This window comes from Neoarius graeffei, chromosome 28 (assembly GCF_027579695.1).
Source record: "Neoarius graeffei isolate fNeoGra1 chromosome 28, fNeoGra1.pri, whole genome shotgun sequence".
Taxonomy (NCBI): domain Eukaryota; kingdom Metazoa; phylum Chordata; class Actinopteri; order Siluriformes; family Ariidae; genus Neoarius; species Neoarius graeffei.
The window spans coordinates 50,366,869-50,387,905 of record NC_083596.1 but is presented as its reverse complement, the minus strand read 5'-3'; the positions used below and the strand labels follow the sequence as shown (position 1 = coordinate 50,387,905).

At 43.2% G+C, this 21,037-nt stretch overlaps 1 protein-coding gene across 3 annotated transcripts; it reads right to left on the bottom strand.

Moving 5' to 3' along the window:
* Positions 1 to 2,745: 2,745 nt before the first annotated feature.
* Positions 2,746 to 17,879, bottom strand: prps1a (phosphoribosyl pyrophosphate synthetase 1A). 3 transcript variants are annotated; one of them, XM_060913137.1, is made up of 7 exons: positions 17,675 to 17,879; positions 12,086 to 12,275; positions 8,899 to 8,997; positions 8,458 to 8,582; positions 7,219 to 7,392; positions 6,736 to 6,895; positions 2,746 to 4,216 (listed from the first exon to the last, which is right to left on the bottom strand). In XM_060913137.1, exons 1-7 carry the CDS (start codon positions 17,794 to 17,796, stop codon positions 4,124 to 4,126), a joined length of 963 nt encoding a protein of 320 aa, XP_060769120.1. In that variant the 5' UTR covers positions 17,797 to 17,879; the 3' UTR covers positions 2,746 to 4,123. The 3 variants fall into 3 exon arrangements, with proteins under 3 accessions (XP_060769120.1, XP_060769122.1, XP_060769123.1); XM_060913139.1 differs by having other exon boundaries at positions 12,092 to 12,275; XM_060913140.1 differs by lacking the exon at positions 17,675 to 17,879 and adding an exon at positions 17,232 to 17,405.
* Positions 17,880 to 21,037: the final 3,158 nt, after the last annotated feature.

Sequence of the window (21,037 nt, the reverse complement as noted above, 5' to 3'; positions counted from 1 at the left end):
CCACAGGTGTAGAAAAGTCTGTGTAGAATTATAAAGCCCTGAACACCACACTGAAGCGTGTGCGCTTTAGTCCTCTTCCTCTCCTTTTTATATCAGCACTCATCCCTTCTTCCTTTTCCTCCCGCCTCCTCTTTCATCATCCTGTCCTGCTCGCGCGCTGCAGTGCTCCGGGACCCGCGCGCTCATTTCCCCTCATCACGGGGCGATTTCACGCGCTCTCTTCCCTTCCCTGGGAATTAAAATCAGCCTGTGACTGACCTGTCTACAGATCTCACATCTCACAACACTCATCTGTCTCTTTCACTGTCCACAAGTCCAAAAGGTGAAGGGGGAGCTAGCAGGAACGAGACAGGAGCTCGGGTTTTGTCTTTTTCTGTCTCTTTGTGTCCTTTATCAATAAATGTGGCCTCTGTTCACAAATAAACCACACACACACACACTTGAAAACAGGCTTCTATAAATAGTGAAGTGGGTGATAGGGTTTGAGTCCTGTTCAGATAAAGCAGATCGAATCCCAGAAGCAGGGTGCTGAGATAAACACCAGGAGCTCAAGCCTGGCAGGAACGGAATGTAACAATCAGCCAACAATAAACAGACAAATCATTTTGATCAACAACAAGAAGAAGAAACCATTGTTCCGGAAGTGTGCTGTGTGTCACTGGGGTTATTTATTATTTATTACATACTAACAATTTTACACACACACACACACACACACACGAGAGTGCCTGAAATGTAAACCTTTTCTTAATTTATTCACGTCACATCACATTTAAGTTTTTCAGACGTGGACAAAGAACCCAACTTCATGATTTAAATCAAAGTCCAGATCCCGCTGGTCAAATGTGACTCCAATACAAGTGAAAGTTGTCCAGTCAATTTTTTTACTAAAGTACTGAAGTACTTGCTTTTAAAAATACTTAAGTATTAAAAGTACATTTTCTGTCAGCACATTGTTGTATTATTGCCACAACGCTTACAAAACCTAACGCCTCTGAAACAACCGACTGGATTTAAAAAATGAGCGCATGCTGTGCATCATGGTGGTTTAACGTTAAGCTAGCTAGTCAGTGAAGCGCCACCTGACATGCTAGCAAACTCTTTTCAAACTCGAAATCATATTGAGTATCTAACGCTACTAGAAAAGAAACATTTCTGCATTCTGTTTATTTGGCAAGATTATGCTCAAACATATTTCTGAAAGGACTTCAGATAAGTTAACATTATTCATGTTAGCGTAACTCTGTTTTTACACGCTAACTAACAGTGTCCAAGTTAACTAGCTATGTGTTAACGCTAGCCATGGACAAGGCGGCGGCAACTTGGCGGGCAAATCCAGAGAAAGTCATTTGACTAACCAGACTGCACAGCTACGTTTGCAACGTTATCGCTGGCTCTAAAAGCGCACAAAACTTCACTGCAAGCTTTCTCCTGGAGTAAAACGTTTAGATCCCTCAATATGCTTCCGCAGGTCAGACGGCGAGTTTTTGTAGGCCGTGATGTGGTTTGTTTTCGGCAAACAAAGCAAACATTTAAAACAAAACGCATCTTTAATCCTTTCAGAAAACTGAAACATCGGTTCTAGGTATGGTCATGAGTGTGTGCGTTCCCCAGAAGAACCGCCTCCTTCCATTCTGCCATCAACCGATCGTGTTAAATAACGCTGCTGAGAAATAATCAATAAAATCAGTGATTTTATCCAGTCTATGGACGTGACGTGACCCTAGTGATTACTGATCGGCTCTCAGTGTCACCTGTGAAAAAAAAAATCACGTTTTAGAAAAGAAAAGATAAAACATCCAGTTTCAAAGCCGCTTCATAGTAACGAGGAGCTTGACAGAAATGTAGCGGAGTGAAAAGTACGATATTTGTCTTTCAAATGTAGTGAAGTTAAAGTCATAAGTTTCCAAAAAAATTAAAATAAAATACTCAAGTAAAGTACAGATACTCAAAAAGTGTACTTAAGTACAGTACTTAAGTAAACGTACTTCGTTACTGTCCGCCTCTGAGTTTTTCCATCGGACTCGAGTATTTAAGTCTCTGTCATGTCTGCTTTCTCTTCATAAACTTTTTATAATTATATCATTACAATAACTACACTTGTTACTTCCTCACATAAGAATCGGATCCTGTGTGACATAAATGCCACTTTTTTTTCCCGTCAATAAATAAATTCGGGCGGCACGGTGGTGTAGTGGTTAGCGCTGTCGCCTCACAGCAAGAAGGTCTGGGTTCGAGCCCCGTGGCCGGCGAGGGCCTTTCTGTGTGGAGTTTGCATGTTCTCCCCGTGTCCGCGTGGGTTTCCTCCGGGTGCTCCGGTTTCCCCCACAGTCCAAAGACATGCAGGTTAGGTTAACTGGTGACTCTAAATTGAGCGTAGGTGTGAATGTGAGTGTGAATGGTTGTCTGTGTCTATGTGTCAGCCCTGTGATGACCTGGCGACTTGTCCAGGGTGTACCCCGCCTTTCGCCCGTAGTCAGCTGGGATAGGATCCAGCTTGCCTGCGACCCTGTAGAACAGGATAAAGCGGCTACAGATAATGAGATGAGATAAATAAATTCTCTTCTGTTCTCGCGCTTTCTTCAAAACTGATATTGTGTCGCCCCCTTGTGGCCGAAGTGCGAGTTTACCCTTCGGTGAGTGAGGACTTTTCAAACCCAGAATTCCACTTCCTGTAAACAGTGAAACAAAAATAAAAACGCAATAAAAATCTCACACACACACACACACACAGCAGCCTTATCATGAATTTGAGATGATTTATTGTATGGCATTCAGGTAAAGTTACATGCTGAAATCTGATTGGTGGAGCAGCAGGCAGCCTGATTACCTGAAGCTCCACCCACTGCACAAACACAATAACGGATGGAAGTAAAACGTGCAGTTCGATCCATCGTCCAAGTTAAACCCAAGAACCAAACATGCAATTGCGTGTGCGTGTGTAAAGGCACTTGCGAAAAGAGACACCTTTGAGCGGTGTATAAACATAAAACATGAGCATCATAAAAACATTTAACATCTAAACTATACTCATACAAAAATAGACCTTGCACTTATCTCTCTAGTGCACACTTTAAAAAAAAAAAAACACAACACCTGAATGTTCAGTCCAGGACAAAAGCTTCTTAAAGAAAAACAGCTGCCATAAGAATAACGACATTTTTACAGGAAACATTTCAACACGCGTCATTTCTCTTCGGCTCTGGGGCGACGATGCTAACAGGTAATGGAAATCAGTGCAGCAGTAATATACGTCACTTATCACTGTTCGCTAATGTTAGCGCAGAAATAACGTCGTTCTGAGTTCTGATGTGGCGAGCTACATCGAAGGCAGCAGGAGTTTATATATAAGAATATATACTGGAAGCTTGTCTGTGGTATAGCCCCGCCCACTAAGGGTCCACATCCTAAAGTTTCAAACTGGAGGAGAAAACAGGAATTGGTGTTGATAATAAATTTCTACTTTGAATACACATGGCACCCCCTAAGGGTCATGGTGGGGAATTTTCTTTTAGCTACTTCTGCATTCCCGTTCAGACACACACGCACACACACACACAAAAAATCCCCACCATGACCCATAGGAGGCGCTGTACATGTCAGCAATGTCAGCTTGTGCAACAGAACCGAACGATGTCATGATTCCGAGCACGTCTTTCATGTTCATCCATCAACCAATCACATGTAACACACTGGAACAGATTCACATGCGATTTATATTCTTTCCTAAACAAACAAAAAAAACAAAAACGTTAAATGATGCTGAGTAACACTCAACTCCAGATTCGGCCTGAACACACACAATTACTGTACATTATTATCGTGCTCTATTCACAATGACGCTGCCGAGCAAGGGAGAGTTTTCAGGCAGCGCAACATAAATTGACATTTTGGAGCAAAGCCAGAGTTCTGTTCACTAGAGAAATGTATCTTCAAGACACACTGCGACAAAACATCATAAATTACTGAATAAAGCCACACATCTACGACAGGGTTGAGGGACATGTTCATGATCCAAGGATATGAGTGTGTGATCATGATTATCATCATTTCTTAGGTTAATATCTTTGTTTAATAATTAAATATCGACAAGGAAGTGTATCCAAGTCTGTGTGTGTGTGCGTTATAAAGGTACATGGCTGAACAGGTAGGACACCGACTCTCCGTTGTGGGTTCGTCTGATCGCTTCAGCCAGAATCATCGAGATGTCGATCACCTGCATGAGGGGGCGGAGCAAACACACAAAACACGTCATTGGACAAGTGCGATATTAACATGGCGTTACAACACAGCTGTGTAAAATACTCTGTCTCTCGGATTCGAGTATAATACAGTGGTCAGAAAGGTTAGCTGGAAATTTAGCTCATTAATAAAATCATGACGAACGTGTGTTTCTCAACTGGTTCAATCGTATGGAAAGAAAACAAATCCTCCGTGACACTGATGAAAAGACTAAGAGTGCATGGGCAACGCTTCTCTTTTATACAATTTAATCCTCACACTAACACATTTGCATCCTGAAACTTAAAAAAAAAAAAAAAAAACGCCAACACAAGATCACTGTGAAACATTCTCAAGAGAAGCATGGTGGTGGTAGCCTCTATCGCATACGATCATAATATTAACAAAACATTATGCGATTAGACTCCTCATGATTAACGTTTTTGTGTCTGCAGGAAATCAGGTCTCGAGGGGTTAAAAGGTTTAAAAAAAAAAAAAAATGTTTTCCAACCCGTTCTATACCACGTGTGTTTTGTTCGCAGTATGACACCATGGGAACGCCAAGCTCAGGTGTTTATCTCAGAGCAGTCCGCCGTTATCTGTAACCTCACGGCGTTCCCACGCTGTTTGGTCCAGACAGCAGTCAAAACACCTAAGCTTCTCAGAGGAGAATGAGTAAAGAAGTGGAGAGCAGACAAACGAGACTTGAACACTTTTAAAATGTAGTTCCTCAGACCTGGTCTTCTGAGAAAAACTACACTTTTCGCTGCGATGGCGTAATCTGACAAATCCATACGATGCAATACAATATACAACCCCGATTCCAAAAAAGTTGGGACAGAGTACAAATTGTAAATAAAAACGGAATGCAATAATTTACAAATCTCAAAAACTGATATTGTATTCACAATAGAACATAGACAACATATCAAATGTCGAAAGTGAGACATTTTGAAATTTCATGCCAAATATTGGCTCATTTGAAATTTCATGACAGCAACACATCTCAAAAAAGTTGGGACAGGGGCAATAAGAGGCTGGAAAAGTTAAAGGTACAAAAAAGGAACAGCTGGAGGACCAAATTGCAACTCATTAGGTCAATTGGCAATAGGTCATTAACATGACTGGGTATAAAAAGAGCATCTTGGAGTGGCAGCGGCTCTCAGAAGTAAAGATGGGAAGAGGATCAACAATCCCCCTAATTCTGCGCCGACAAATAGTGGAGCAATATCAGAAAGGAGTTCGACAGTGTAAAATTGCAAAGAGTTTGAACATATCATCATCTACAGTGCATAATATCATCAAAAGATTCAGAGAATCTGGAAGAATCTCTGTGCGTAAGGGTCAAGGCCGGAAAACCATACTGGGTGCCCGTGATCTTCGGGCCCTTAGACGGCACTGCATCACATACAGGCATGCTTCTGTATTGGAAATCACAAAATGGGCTCAGGAATATTTCCAGAGAACATTATCTGTGAACACAATTCACCGTGCCATCCGCCGTTGCCAGCTAAAACTCTATAGTTCAAAGAAGAAGCCGTATCTAAACATGATCCAGAAGCGCAGACGTCTTCTCTGGGCCAAGGCTCATTTAAAATGGACTGTGGCAAAGTGGAAAACTGTTCTGTGGTCAGACGAATCAAAATGTGAAGTTCTTTATGGAAATCAGGGACACCGTGTCATTCGGACTAAAGAGGAGAAGGACGACCCGAGTTGTTATCAGCGCTCAGTTCAGAAGCCTGCATCTCTGATGGTATGGGGTTGCATTAGTGCATGTGGCATGGGCAGCTTACACATCTGGAAAGACACCATCAATGCTGAAAGGTATATCCAGGTTCTAGAGCAACATATGCTCCCATCCAGACGACGTCTCTTTCAGGGAAGACCTTGCATTTTCCAACATGACAATGCCAAACCACATACTGCATCAATTACAGCATCATGGCTGTGTAGAAGAAGGGTCCGGGTACTGAACTGGCCAGCCTGCAGTCCAGATCTTTCACCCATAGAAAACATTTGGCGCATCATAAAACGGAAGATACGACAACAAAGACCTAAGACAGTCGAGCAACTAGAATCCTACATTAGACAAGAATGGGTTAACATTCCTATCCCTAAACTTGAGCAACTTGTCTCCTCAGTCCCCAGACGTTTACAGACTGTTGTAAAGAGAAAAGGGGATGTCTCACAGTGGGAAACATGGCCTTGTCCCAACTTTTTTGAGATGTGTTGTTGTCATGAAATTTAAAATCACCTAATTTTTCTCTTTAAATGATACATTTTCTCAGTTTAAACATTTGATATGTCATCTATGTTCTATTCTGAATAAAATATGGAATTTTGAAACTTCCACATCATTGCATTCCGTTTTTATTTACAATTTGTACTTTGTCCCAACTTTTTTGGAATCGGGGTTGTACGATAGGTCTGACCCGAGCTGGTGAAATGTCCCGATATGAGATCGTGATACTCTCACACATCTGCTCTCAGCTGCAGAGTGTGCGTTTCTGGTACCTGGATCTTGTCACATTGTTTGATCTTATCCTCTTGAGGAATTGTGTTCGTGACAACCACGGCCTCGAAGTTGGTGTTGTTTATGCGGGAGATCGCAGGTCCAGAGAAGATCCCGTGTGTCAGAATGGCGTAGACTTTAGTCGCACCAGCAGACACTAACCTAACACACACACACACACACACTTATCTGAGTGTCCTTAGATTTGTGAAGACCACTGAAATAATTATGAATGAAGCTACACTTGAATCTAACTCTAAGCTGAGTCTCAGGAAATCTTGAGGGGATTTTAATTTTTCAAATCTTTCCCCATGGGGACCAGACAAACGTCCCCACAAGATCACCGTGAAACTGTCAGATATTTCTCCCCTTGTGGGGACACCAAGATACAAAAACATGTTTTTACACAGAAAAGAAAGAACTTCACTCGGTCTTAAAAATAACTTGCAAAGTGGAATTGTGCGTGTGTGTGTGTGTGTCCTCACTTCTCCGCAGCGTGGCAGATTGTACCGCAGGTGTCCGCCATGTCGTCCACCAAGATGGCGACTCTGTCTTTGACGTCTCCGACCAGAACCATGCGGTCCACTTCATTCGCCTTCTTCCTCTCCTTATGGATCAGGGCGAAGTCCACGTTCAGACGATCTGCTATGGAGGTCACCCTACATGTGCAAACACACACACACACACACACACACACACACACACAACACAATTCCACAATGCTCGACATTTTCTCACGACTTGGCTTCACAAATCATGCTGATGAAACTCCCACGCTCAGACAAACATGTTCTCTGAATACTGTTGCTAAAATTAGCCTGAGGTCACTTTCACACTCAACCATGAACGCTACCAACTTTAGTGATGGAGAGAAACGTCAAAATTATACACACGACACACACACCACTACACAACACTCGAACACACTGCAGATTCGATGCACAAACCCACGAGCTGAGAGCTGTTAATAATGGATTAGAGCTGCTGTTTAAGCTTTATATTAAAGCGTGCTGGTCTCGTTAGAGCAGAGAGCGTGCAGTGGGACGCTTTAATACGGTGTTGCCTTTAAAAGATGGTGTGTGTCGATATCTTGTTTTCACAATCGCTCCTTAATTGACTTGATTTGACAAGAATATTTATTTTATAGTCACTGGAGCAGCCATGTTCCATCTTCAGGTGGATGGAATCCTCCGTGTGTGCGTGGAAAAGCCAGTGCATCTTTAATGTGTGCGGAATGAGACAGAAAGCCATACGCTGTTAGCTCACTGCCAAAAAAAATCATCTTATTTGTTTTAAATCTTTAGAAACGTGGAACATGTACACACAGCAGAACCTTACCCTCCACACCTAAAGGGAACAAAACACAACTCGTGTCCACTTTTATTTTCTTTACTCTTTAAAGCCGCTCTACAGTTGGTTGGTCCAGTGGGCGGAGCTACACTAAGTGTTCGCACTTTCCTGAGCCACCTATAATCGCCACTAATTGTTTGTTCACTAACTGTTGATTCGTCTTACTTGACTGATTTACGTGACAGCCAATAGCATCAGAGACACATCACGAGGAACACAAGTCCCTCTCTTTTTTTTTTTTTTTAAATCTGTGAAGGATTTCTCATCCACTATAAACGAGACGTCATGGGCGTTTGGAGCTGTACTGTCCGTGTTGGAGTCTGACTGATGTATTAAGACTGAGGTACAGACAGTGAGACAGAAACAGCACACACCTCTTCGCTCCTCCAGCATCGGGAGAAACGATGGTACAGTTTTTCCATTCGTTTATATTTTCTCGGATCCACTTGAGAACCGCCGGCTCGGCGTAGAGATTGTCCACAGGGATGTCGAAAAAACCCTGACACACACACACACACACAGACACACACACACACCTTATACATCATTTATAAACCCCAGTATATTTATCCACATAATGATGGCTATTTCCCGATCCGTTTAATTGATCCGACAGGAATAAAATACGATGAGGTGCTTGTTAGTGTGTTGCTCAGTTGAGAGTTACAGCTCTGTCCTCCATCTTATTCAAACACTCATGGGACACTTGTGCCCCGAACAGATTTATGGGATTACCATAAAAACACACACCCTGGTTTTTAAACAGAGTTTATAGTGAAGTGTGTGTGTGTGTGTGTGTGTGTGTGTGTGTGTACCTGTATTTGGGAGGCGTGTAGGTCCATGGTGATGATGTGATCGGCACCTGCTACAGACAGCATGTTTGCCACCAGCTTAGCAGAGATTGGGGCACGACTCTGCACACACGCATGCATGGACACACACACACACACACACACCTTGAGAACATTATAACATGATTATAATATATCTATAATATTACAGTGCCTTGCAAAAGTATTCATCCCCCTTGGTGTTTGTCCTGTTGTGCCGCATTACAAGCTGGAATTAAGATTCATTTTTGGAGGGTTAGCACCATTTGATTTACACAACATCCCGACAACTTTAAAGGTGCACATCGTTTTTTTTTTTTTAAATTGAAACACAAACATTAAGATGAAAAAACAGAAATCTGGAGTGTGCATAAGTATTCACCCCCTTTCGTATGAAACCCCTCAATCAGAGCTGCTCCAACACATAATTAGTTGATTAAGATCCACCTGTGTGCAATCAAAGTGTCACATGATGTCTGTATAAGTCACCGTGTTCTGGAAGGACCCTGACTCTGCAACACGACTAAGCAAGCAACATGAAACCCAAGGAGCCTCCAAACAGGTCAGAGACTTGGGCTACGTTCACACTGCAGGCTGAAGTGACTCAAATCCGATCTTTTCGCCCATATGTGACCTGTATCCGATCTTTTATTGACAATATGAACGACACAGATCCGATTTTTTCAAATCCGACCCAGGCCGTTTGGATACGTGGTCCTAATTCCGATTCCTATCCGCTCTTTTCATATGCGACTTCAGTCTGAACCGCCAGGTCGCATTCATCCGACTTACACGTCATCAACAAGCCACAAACGTCACTATTCTGCGCTGAAGTAGGCGGCGGGTCTCTCAAAAAAAGCTACAACAACACGGCGCATAATCACGGGCGCAGATAGAGGGTGGGACTCGTCCCACCCAGATTTAAATTCACCTCGCTCGGTCCCCCCCACTTATAGAGAGGAAAAAACGTCTATGCTGTCTTTCTTTGCATAAGGCAAACCTCACGGAAAAATCAAAAGACTAATTACCATTCGGTTTATTGAGGTGCACAGCAGTGTATACATATAGTTGCAACAACTCACATAAAACAAAACAAAGACTGATATTCGGTTGGTTGAGCTGCGCAGACTGCACAGGTTGCGAGCTCGAGCTTGGTTGCTATGGTAACCCACAACAAGTTTGACAGGCATATCGGGGTTGGGGTTGGTTTGCTGGCAGCTTTGTCCCCCCCCCCAGTTTTTTGTCCCCCCCAGTTCAAAAAACGTATCTGCGCCCCTGCGCATGACATCAATGCGAGGGACGCTTCGGGCTGTGAAGGTTCTGAATCTTCTCAATGGAAGGACGCAGAGGTTAGGGAGCTGATTTCCATTTGGGGGGATGCAGCTATTCAAGCTAGATTGGATGGGTCATACCGCAACCGGCCGGTTTTACTTCCGTAAACACTGGCCATGCTCACTGCGTGTGACGTCGTCGTATCCTGCAATGCGCATGCGGAACACTTTTAGGTCGCTTTTTGTTCATACTGAGGATCACATACAAGTCGCATATATTTGTTAATGTGAACGACCGCACAAAAAAATTGGATTTCACAAAAAAATCGGAATTGAGCATTAAGCCTTGCAGTGTGAACATAGCGAAAGTTGTGGAGAAGTATAGATCAGGGTCGGGTTATAAAAAATATCCCAAATTTTGAATATCCCACAGAGCACCATTAAATCCATTATAGCAAAATGGAAAGAACATGGCCCCGCTACAAACCTGACAAGAGAAGGCCCCGCCCACCAAAACTCACAGACCGGGCAAGGAGGGCATTAATCAGAGATGCAACAAAGACACCAATGATAACACTGAAGGAGCTGCAAAGATCCACAGTGGAGATGGGAGTATCTGTCCATTGGACCACTTTAAGCTGTACATTCCACAGAGTGGGCGGGGCTTTATGGAAGAGTGGCCAGAAAAAAAAAAGTCATCGCTTAAGAAAACACATTTGGAGTTTGCCCAACAGCATGTGGCAGACTCCCCAAACACATAGAAGAAGATTCTCTGATCAAATGAGACTAAAACTGAACTCTCTGGCCATCATGGGAAACACCATGTGTGGCGCTAACCCAACACCCTGAGAACACCATTCCTACAGTGAAGCATGGTGGTGGCAGCATCGTGCTGTGGGGATGTTTTTCATCTGCAAGGACAGGAAAGCTGGTCAGGACTGAAGGAAAGATGGATGGCACTAAATACAGGACAATTCTGGAGGAAAACCTGTTTGAGTCAGACTGGGATGAAGGTTCACGTTCCAGCAGGACAATGACCCTAAACATACTGCTAAAGCTACACTGGAGTGGTTTAAAGGGAAACATTTAAATGTCTTGGAATGGCCGAGTCAAAGCCCAGACCTCAATCCAATTGAGGATCTCTGGCATAACTTGAAGATTGCTGTACACCAACGCAACCCATCTAACCTGAAGGAGTTGGAGCAGTTTTGCCTTGAGGAATGGGCAAAAATCCCAGTGGCTAGATGTGCTAAGCTAATACAGACACACCCCAAGAGACTTGCAGCTGGAATCGTAGAATTGGTGAATACTTATACACACTCTAGATTTCTGTTTTTTATATCTTAATTATTGTTTGTGTCACAATAAAAAACAATGTGCACCTTTAAAGTGGTCGGCATGTTGTGTAAATCAAATGGTGCTAACCCTCCAAAAATTTATTTTAATTCCAGCTTGTCATGCAACAAAACAGGACAAACACCAAGGGGGATGAATACTTTTGCAAGACACTGTACATGAAGGAAACACAAACCATGCTCGCCATTCTCCATGCATTTATTGTAAACTGCAGTGTGTGTGTGTGTGTGTTTGTGTGGGAGAGAGAGAGAGAGGGAGAGAGAGAGAAAGAGATAGAGAGAGAGATGGACAGACACTGATCAGGACACACAGATAGACACAGAGACACTGACCCAGACAGACAGATAGAGTGAAGGAGAAAGGGAGACGCCGACAGAGACACACACTGACACAGACAGACGGACTTACGGACAGGAAGATCAGATGGGCTTCAGCTTGTAACTGGTGAATTGTTTGTGATTACGGTTGGTTAGTCTCACTGTTAGTAACAGAGCTGTGTGTGTATGTGTGTGTGTGTGTGTGTGTTAGTAAGCTGGCTCTCTCACCCCCACCTTATCCTTCTTGTCCTGGCGGGCGTAGGGGAAGCAGGGGATGACGGCCGTCACTCGGGATGCTGAGGCTATTTTACACGCGTTTATCATGATTAACAACTCCATCAAATTGTCATTTATCTCACCACACCCACTCTGGACAATGTACACGTCTTCTCCACGCACACTCTCCCCGATCTCGACACTGTACACACACACACACACACACAAATGCATGAATCCTTATTAAACAAGTGTCTGTAATCAGGAAACATCTTCAGTGTTAAGATGAAGAGAACGTTAAGTGAATCGCTGAGGGTGCTCAGCGTTTAGCTTGTTTCAACAGAACGCTGGTGTGTTCCTCGCCTTGGTGCGGTTCTTTAATCAGGCGAGAACACAGCGATCACACTCGGGTCTGACAGCGTCTGAGCGAGGGGGGTTCGGTTCGCTTCTGAATAAATGACTCTGTGATTCGACTCTCAATCGACTTCCTGCAGAAACTGAATCAAACGAGCGTTTTTTGGGGTTTTTTTTATTGTCGATGCGAGCTGCAAACTGAGCTAAAGCACAGAGATCTGGAAGACGCTACAGAGCCTTAAAGGCCCGTGCTTCCAGACTCAGGAAGAGCTTCGACCCAAAAGCTCTGTGAACTGAACTCACACCCCTCCGCTGCCACCACAACAACTTTACCTCAAGTGCAATCCGAATACACTAATGTGCAATAACTGCATAAGTCACTTTAAATTATTTTATATTCTATTTATATTATATTTTTGTAGTTATGCAGTCGATGGCTTCTTTTAATGTGTGTGCAAGTGAGTGAACGGACCAATGAGTCGCGTGAATGGGGTACAGTTTTAACTTTGTTTTAAGAGAGATCGCAAATTTCGTTCAGATGCATGTTTATATGCAATGACCATAAAGAGCATTCTGATTCCAATTCAGAGTCTGAAATGCAGAAATCTGAAGATTCGTTCAGACAAAAAGAGAATAATGGTGGATGCGGCACACGCATTGTTTTAAAGTTGTTATTTATATGAAATACTGAATCGTTTATTGATTAAAGAAATAACCTGAGCAGTGTTCTCCATGCTCAGGTTATTTCTGACCAACAAATGATTTTACAAGGACTTTTTCACTCGTGCTTTTTGATTCGTTTCATGATGTACAGTGTGAAACCAAACCAAACAAAAACACAACCCAAACGAATCAACTGGGCACTGATTCAGAATCAGTAAACGCAGTAATAGGTGTCAGATATGTTTGCACAGCTATTGCAAACATATTACAGTGAGCACGTCTCGGCTAATCAGCGAGGTTTGAGGGGGACGTTAGACGCTTTTCAGTTTGCAGTTCTTTGAAGCAATCCTCCTGATTTGATAACGACGTCATTCAGCGAGCGTCTTATCATCACTCGCTTTGATCAGATCTGATTGGTTCGTGATGTGTCAACTCCTGAGGCAGGACTTTTGCACTGGGACTGTGATGCAGCTTCTTATCTTACACGAAATGCTGATCTCTCAGAGGCAAAATGTCACTCAAACCAGTGCCAAAAACGGATATATTTTTAGCTCGCTGTCTCACACACAGACGTTTAACTTCAGATTTTAAAGGGACATACTGACCATAGATGACACTAGAAATTTCCTCCATCTAAATAAATAAATAAAATGTTGCCAGTCGAGATGTTTGGTGTCTGAAGTCTGCTTTTGCTGTGTTGCTAATAATAGAAGTTTACGGCCTCCAGTTTAGCCAGAAACCTCATAATCACAGCAGCGTCTGGTCAGTCAGCTCTGTGGAGTCGTTCACTGATGGACATTTTATGAATTAATGAGCAGGTGAAAATGCAATAAGGCTAGCAGAGAACTAGCGCTTTTTTTTGTGTGTGTGTGTGTGTGTGTGTGTGTGTGTGATTCTTCTCTGAAGTGATGCAGTGTTTTCCCCAGAAAAAAATTAAAGCCCTAAATTCTGGCATGATAATACACAGACAATTGAGCGCCAACGGCACGAAAGTGAGCGCCAAAGGTGCGAAGTGAAACTAGGGGGGTCCGGGAGCATGCCCTCCCCTGGAAAATTTATTGAAAATGGATGCTCTCAGGTGCATTTTCAGGGTCTCTGAGAGGTTTTAGATCCATGATTTTCCCAGTGTTTCAATGATTTCTGACCTAAATAGTATTAATGTAAACACATTTGAAATTTCACCTTAAAGTTCAACATGCAAGTTAAACAGTTTTGTTATAGATTACTGAGGTCTATGATCGACTGAAAATCTACGGGATCCCTTAATTATCCATCATCAAGTCGTGTTGTAACAAAAATGTGCGTGAAAATATGAACAGTGGTTTGCTCCGTCTTATGCAACCCAGTGAAGAGAATCGATCATCATGACCTCCTGTTGATCACAAAGGGATCTGAACCTAAGACCTGCCACCTTAAAATAAGTTGCTGTATTACTATAACTGTAATGATTTAGAATGTTTCGGATGCAATTACCGTAATATATGTAGAACTACGATGCACTGAAAAGAAAAGTCAGGCAACTGCATATTATAAAGTTTAAATTTTGGCACTTTATTAAATGGACTAGATTAAGATTAAAACATATTTAAAGGAAAAGAAAACTTAATGCATACATTTAAGTTTGCAGAAAGATTATGTACTTAAATTCTCTTCATGAATGTGTTAATAAGTGTCAAATGTAGCATAATTGTGAATAATAACGATAAGCGTATCTGGCAGTGTGATGTCACGGTGAGCCTTTAACAAAAGAATAATCCGGAGCCGCCTTTTGTTAAATGGATCCCAGTGACATCACGCTGCCAAAAATGCTTATGATTATTATTTGACACATTTGGACAACTTCATTTGGTGAGTGTTTATAAGTACAGAATCTTTCTGCAAACCCAAACTAATGAATTAAGTTTTCTCCTCCTTTAAAGCAGATTAATTCTCCTTGGCGTTTGCTTGGCCCAATGTTGGGCAACGCTCTCATCGTCCATCTCACTGTCATCCATGCTGATGTGGATCAAATTGTCCAGTCAGTCGCTGTGATCAAAATTGACGACGTTTTCGTTGTCGTGACAGTTGTCTGGTTTCGTGCGCCATCCCTCACGTGGGTTTGTTGACGTTTAGTCAACCAATCTTTGATCAAAGCCATAATGATAAGAGACGAGGTCACACTTTTGTGATTAAAATCAGTCGGCTTTGTCCGTCTGGTGGGGGACAACATCGGCAGCCAATGAGATCGCTTATAATGAATCGGAAAATTCCGGGATGTCTGACGTTTTCTTTCAATTAGTTTGTTTACATCATACCACACGGATATATTACTTTGACAGAATCAACACAAACATTGGAAAAGAGACGGCACAAATATCAATCGATATGTAAATGGTTCTGTTATTTGCTCTTCTATGTATCTACTGACTTGTGGGTAGGAAATTTAACGTATCGGTATAAATCTAAGCGTATCGGATTTTAACTAAAGCGACTAAGCGGATCGGCAAACAGAGCAAGCGTATCGGGCCTGACACGCCAAAACGCTTTGGGGAAAACTAAAACCCAACCACTGCTGCAACGTCGTGCTGTCCTGATCTGTGACAGTGACACTGCTTCCAAAACTGGATGCTTTGGTTTTACGATGTATGAAAATTTAATCGAATGATACGTTATTTGCATAAACACATCAATTTTGGAAAACTTCCAATCCAAAAAAAAAAAAGAGGGGGAAGTATCAGCTAGAGCCCTGCACTCCCGCGGGAGTCCCACGGGACTCGCGGGACCCGCCGCAAAGCAGTGCAGCGCGGGACAAATTTTGAAAGCTCATTGCGGGCGCGGGCGGGACCAGAAGTGCACATATGCGCGTGCGGGCGGGAGCAGGAGTGCACATATGCGGCGCGGGTGGGAGCGGTGATAAGCTGCAGTCCCGCTAACTAAAAACTTGCTTGAAATAAAATGTATAAATTATTAATTTATGTCTATCATATATAATTTATGCTGGATATTTTATTTTACATTAATAAAAACATTTTAAGATGCCTAAATTTGCAGAAAAAGTCAGATTGCCAGATTGAGTGAGAAATAGCATCTTAAACTTGCCACTGATAACCCTAAGGGAAAATTCTTTGATCATTCTAATGACTCGCAGTTCACACCCAGCTAACAAGAGAACCATGAGTGAATTGATTTACTTGTTGCATTAGTCTACAGCTTTAATCAGAGAGACAGGTTACACAGTGACGGTAGGCTTGACTCAATGCTATCCCAGAAATCCTTCCTGTAATATGCAAATTTGGCCACCTCTGATTGGACAGCCAAATTTGCATATTACAGGAAGGATTTCTGGGATAGCATTGAGTCAAGCCTACCGGCACTGTGTAACATGTCTCTCTGATTAAAGTTGTAGACTAATGCAAGCAGTAAATCAATTCACTTCTTTTACTAGCTCTGCTTTGCAATAAAAAAAAAAAAAAAAAACATTGGTACAAAGCAAGCCCATTCACTTTTTTATGCTGATCAGAGAATTACAATGGTTTCTCATGTGATAAAAATGTGTAATTTGCGATTAAGTATTTTAATCGTTTGACAGCACTAATTATTATTATTAGAGATACTACATGCTGAATTCAGAAACAAGGTAAACAATAACAAACGTGAGCTGTAGATATTTATGTTCAAATCCACTCAAAGTAGGGGGCGGGGCACCATCACGCTGTGTCAAGACAAGAATTTTCCTGAGAAATAACGCGAACGTCTGCATCATGCGGGATTTGCGGGCGGGAGCGGGACAAAATATGGCAGGCGTGGGCGGGACTGAAAATCATAATTTTTTTGTAGGCGCGGGCGGGAGCGGGACTGAAAATCATAATTCTTTGCGGGCGCGAGCGGGAGTGGGTCTGCACAATGCGGGCACGGGCGGGAGCGGGACTGAAAAATCCGACCCGCACAGACCTCTAGTATCAGCTATGAACGTCCTTCTTGAAATCTGACTGTGATATCTACTGTTTTCTTTTGTATTATTATTATTCACCTGTATTATCTTACAGGACGAAGATGTTTCTAGAACTTTCCAGAACACTTCCGGTAGTAACTAACCAACCTAAAGGACCTTTAATGGGAGCTGCAGCTTGTTTGCCTTCAGTGTGATGTGAGTGTACTGTACCTTTAAGATTCACCACAGCGCTTTACAAAGCGAATTTCAGTAAAAGGTTCGCTACAGAACACCTCCAGGTGAAAAGAGACTCACTCAAGGTCAAAGGTGAACCTTTTGCGGAACCTTTTTTGTCCTGTGAGTGAAACAGGAAGCGTGTTTAGCAGAAGCAGCAGAGCGTTATTCGATATAAATTAAATCCAAAATGGCTGAAGGTGAGGGTGCGCGCGCAGCACGCGCGACGGGTTTTTACAGTGAATCCGCGGCGGGGGGGGGGAAAGGAGATGCTAGCAATGCATTGTGGGAAATGTGGTCCTGAGGTATTACTTGACTCCTGATCCGTAGCGACGGTTTTTACCTCAGAAAACCGTTTAAACGCGCGGTGAAATCGCCACGACGAGTCTATAATCTATTAATAATAAATGAAGAAACCAGTGAATAAAGATTCTCCTCACCATGTCTCCTGGTTGCTGAATTTTTTCGTCACCACCTTCCCAAGCTCCAGCCCCAACCGATCAGCAATTTTCTGCGATAAATCTGGATGCGAACTGCCGCTGAAGATCTTGATGTTGGGCATTGTCGGCTGCTCCGGAGGCTCAATGGTGCCTGACAGACTCAGCACAGATCACCACCCGCGCTCGCGACTCCACACTCACTCACTGCCCCACAGCGCGAGGAGTCAGACGTCACGGCCCCGCCCACCCTCACACTGCGCGCTGATTGGACCGCAGGTCACCATGGCAATAGGGAGGCTTCGCCAGATCTTCGGAATCTTATTGATCATTTGGAGAATATTAATCCGAGCGCGTTTTTAACACTTTATTAATGTATTTAACAGCGTAACTAAGAAATAAATACATCTGAAATATAATACATACAAACATAAACATACATCTCATTTTGTTCAAAGTCTAACTGAACAGCAAGCTGCACTCTTTACGCTAAAATATTATCAAGGAATATTTATTATTTTATTTTATAACAGAACATCAGAGGCGGCGGCACGGTGGTGTAGTGGTTAGCGCTGTCGCCTCACAGCAAGAAGGTTCTGGGTTCGAGCCCCGTGGCCGGCGAGGGCCTTTCTGTGTGGAGTTTGCATGTTGTCCGCGTGGGTTTCCTCCGGGTGCTCCGGTTTCCCCCACAGTCCAAAGACATGCAGGTTAGGTTAACTGGTGACTCTAAATTGACCGTAGGTGTGAATGGTTGTCTGTGTCTATGGTGGGGTTTACATTAGACCGTATCATCAGGTTAACGTTTTTAAAACGATTAGTGTGCACACAGCAACGCCAATACACGGATACGCTCGGCTCCGCAGGCATCCTGCGCTCCAAATCACTCCGCCCTGAACAGCGAGTGCCCTCTGGAGGGTGCGCACTCCGGCCCTGTGCAGCTCACAGAGCGCGCAAGTGAAGCGCACGAGCAGTGATTCGGGACTGAGCCGCTGTGTGTGTGATCTCAGTGCATGTCGGGCATGCGCGTCACTTACCACTTGCAAGTGGAAGGATGGCAAGCCTAAAGACAATCATAACTACACAATGGGCAGTATTTGCATCAGTATTTTCATACTTTTATACTCTTTAATGAAAGGTGATACAAGGCGGAAGTCCGCGCCGTTTTTCAGCAGTCGCGTCACATGACCAACGCCAGCGAATCAGGAAGGTGGATGTCACAGTGACGTTGTCCAATGACGACGCCAGCTAGAGCTCAGCACAGCGTATCCACGTATTCTCAATGTTTACACAGCACTGGACCAGACACGATCTGGATTGAATACGTGGACCCTGGCGGATTCCCGTTTCCCGGCGTTTCCAGGCGTTTTAATGTAAACGGACAGTGCATCCGCGAAGAAAACGAGACAGATACGGTCTAATGTAAACTTGGCCTATGTGTCAGCCCTGTGATGACCTGGCGACTTGTCCAGGGTGAACCCCGCCTTTCACCCGTAGTCAGCTGGGATAGGATCCAGCTCGCCTGCGACCCTGTAGAACAGGATAAAGCGGCTACAGATAATGAGATGAGAACATCAGAGTCGGGGGGCGGAATGGCATGAATCATGACATCATCGAAAATGGAAAAGTTGTATTACAGGAAATAAAGCTTTATACTGTCAATACACACTCACCGGCCACTTTAATTCCTATTAAACTTGATGTTGTTGATCCTAAGATCCCTGTTCTTGGCTGTAGGAGTGGAACCCAATGTCCATCCATCCATTATCTCTAGCCGCTTATCCTGTTCTACAGGGTCGCAGGTGGGCTGGATCCTATCCCAGCTGACTACGGGCGAAAGGCGGGGTACACACTGGACAAGTCGCCAGGTCATCGCAGGGCTGACACATAGACACAGACAACCATTCACACCTATGGTCAATTTGGAGACATCAATTATCCTAACCTGCATGTCTTTGGACTGTGGGGGAAACTGGAGCACCCGGAGGAAACCCACACAGACATGGGGAGAACATGCAAACTCCGCACAGAAAGGCCCTCGCTGGCCGCTGGGCTCAACCCCAGGACCTTCTTGCTGTGAGGCAACAGCGCTAACCATTACACCACCGTGCCGCCCAGAACCCAATGTGTTCTTCTGTTTTCTGTTGCATGCTGAGATGCTTTTCTGCTCACCATGTTTGTAAAGAGTGATTATATGAGTTACTATATCCTTCCTGGCAACAAAAGAAAAGTCACACCACCTCCGATTCTGGTTATTTCTCTCTGACCCTCTCTTATCAACAAGGCGTTTGTTTCCACCCACAGAACTGTCACTCACTCACTCACTCACTCACTCACTCACTCACTTAATGACTGTTTTTTGTTCTTCGCACCATTCTGTGTAAAGTCCACAGACTGTTTGTTGTGTGTGAAAACCCCAAGAGGAGATCAGCAGTTTCTGAAATACTCTAACCTCATACTCATCTGGTTCAAACCAACACCTATACTGCCACAGTGAAAGAAAGAAAGTCACACTTCACTGTGAGATCATAATTTTTCCCATTCCAATGTTTGAACATTGTGAACATTAACTGAGGCTCTGGATTTGTATCTGTGGGATTTGATGCATCAAGCGATTACCTGATTAGAGAACTGTGTCAAACAGCTGCAGGTGTATACGTGGGTGTTCCTAATAAACTGTCCAGTGAGTGTATATGGGAGAGATATAATAAAAACACATGTTGAACTTCTACACACGTCAATTTTTTTGTGAATTCATTCATTCGTGATCTATATCACTTTACGTTCTGTGCAAAATGTGAGATATTGTGTAAAGATTGAAAACACCCCAGAATGTGAAACAGTGAGAAGCAAATTCATGATTTTTAATGTGGAATGCCTGACATTAATCAAACCAAATTTCCTCTTTAAAGCGGTAACGTCCATTCAGAATCTGAATCAGAATTAAAATCGTGTTTACTGGCCCAGTATGTTGACACACTCAAGGAATTTGGTTCTAGCAGATGGTGTCTCTCCAGCAAAAAAAGAAAAAAGAAGTGTAAATATATATCTAATTCTGATTCTGATTCTGATTACATATACATATCTAAGACATGTATATGAAATATAAGGAATCCAGTGCTCAGATGAGCTGAGTGTATTGTTTACGATACAGTAAATGACAGAAATTGGTGTAAATCCTGTGTGTTGGCATTGCCAGTGTCAATGGAGCACTCGGACAGAGTGCACACAAGCTGTAAAAGTAAATACAGCCACTTCTCCTAATCACACTGGGCCATGCGGTGTGTCAGCTCTCTGCTCGTCACTAAGCTGAGATAAGAAATAAACAGCACAAACCCAAAATAATTAAATTACACATTTCTTGCCTCC

Bases quoted from the DNA above. Each gene is read 5' to 3' on its own strand.
- prps1a (XM_060913137.1), bottom strand. From the start codon at position 17,796: ATGCCCAACATCAAGATCTTCAGCGGCAGTTCGCATCCAGATTTATCG. The intron at 12,276-17,674 runs GTGAGGAGAATC...GTGTGTGTACAG, and splicing joins TTCAGCAACCAGGAGACATG to TGTCGAGATCGGGGAGAGTG. The intron at 8,998-12,085 runs GTGAGAGAGCCA...GCGTGTGTGCAG, and splicing joins ACAAGAAGGATAAGGTGGGG to AGTCGTGCCCCAATCTCTGC.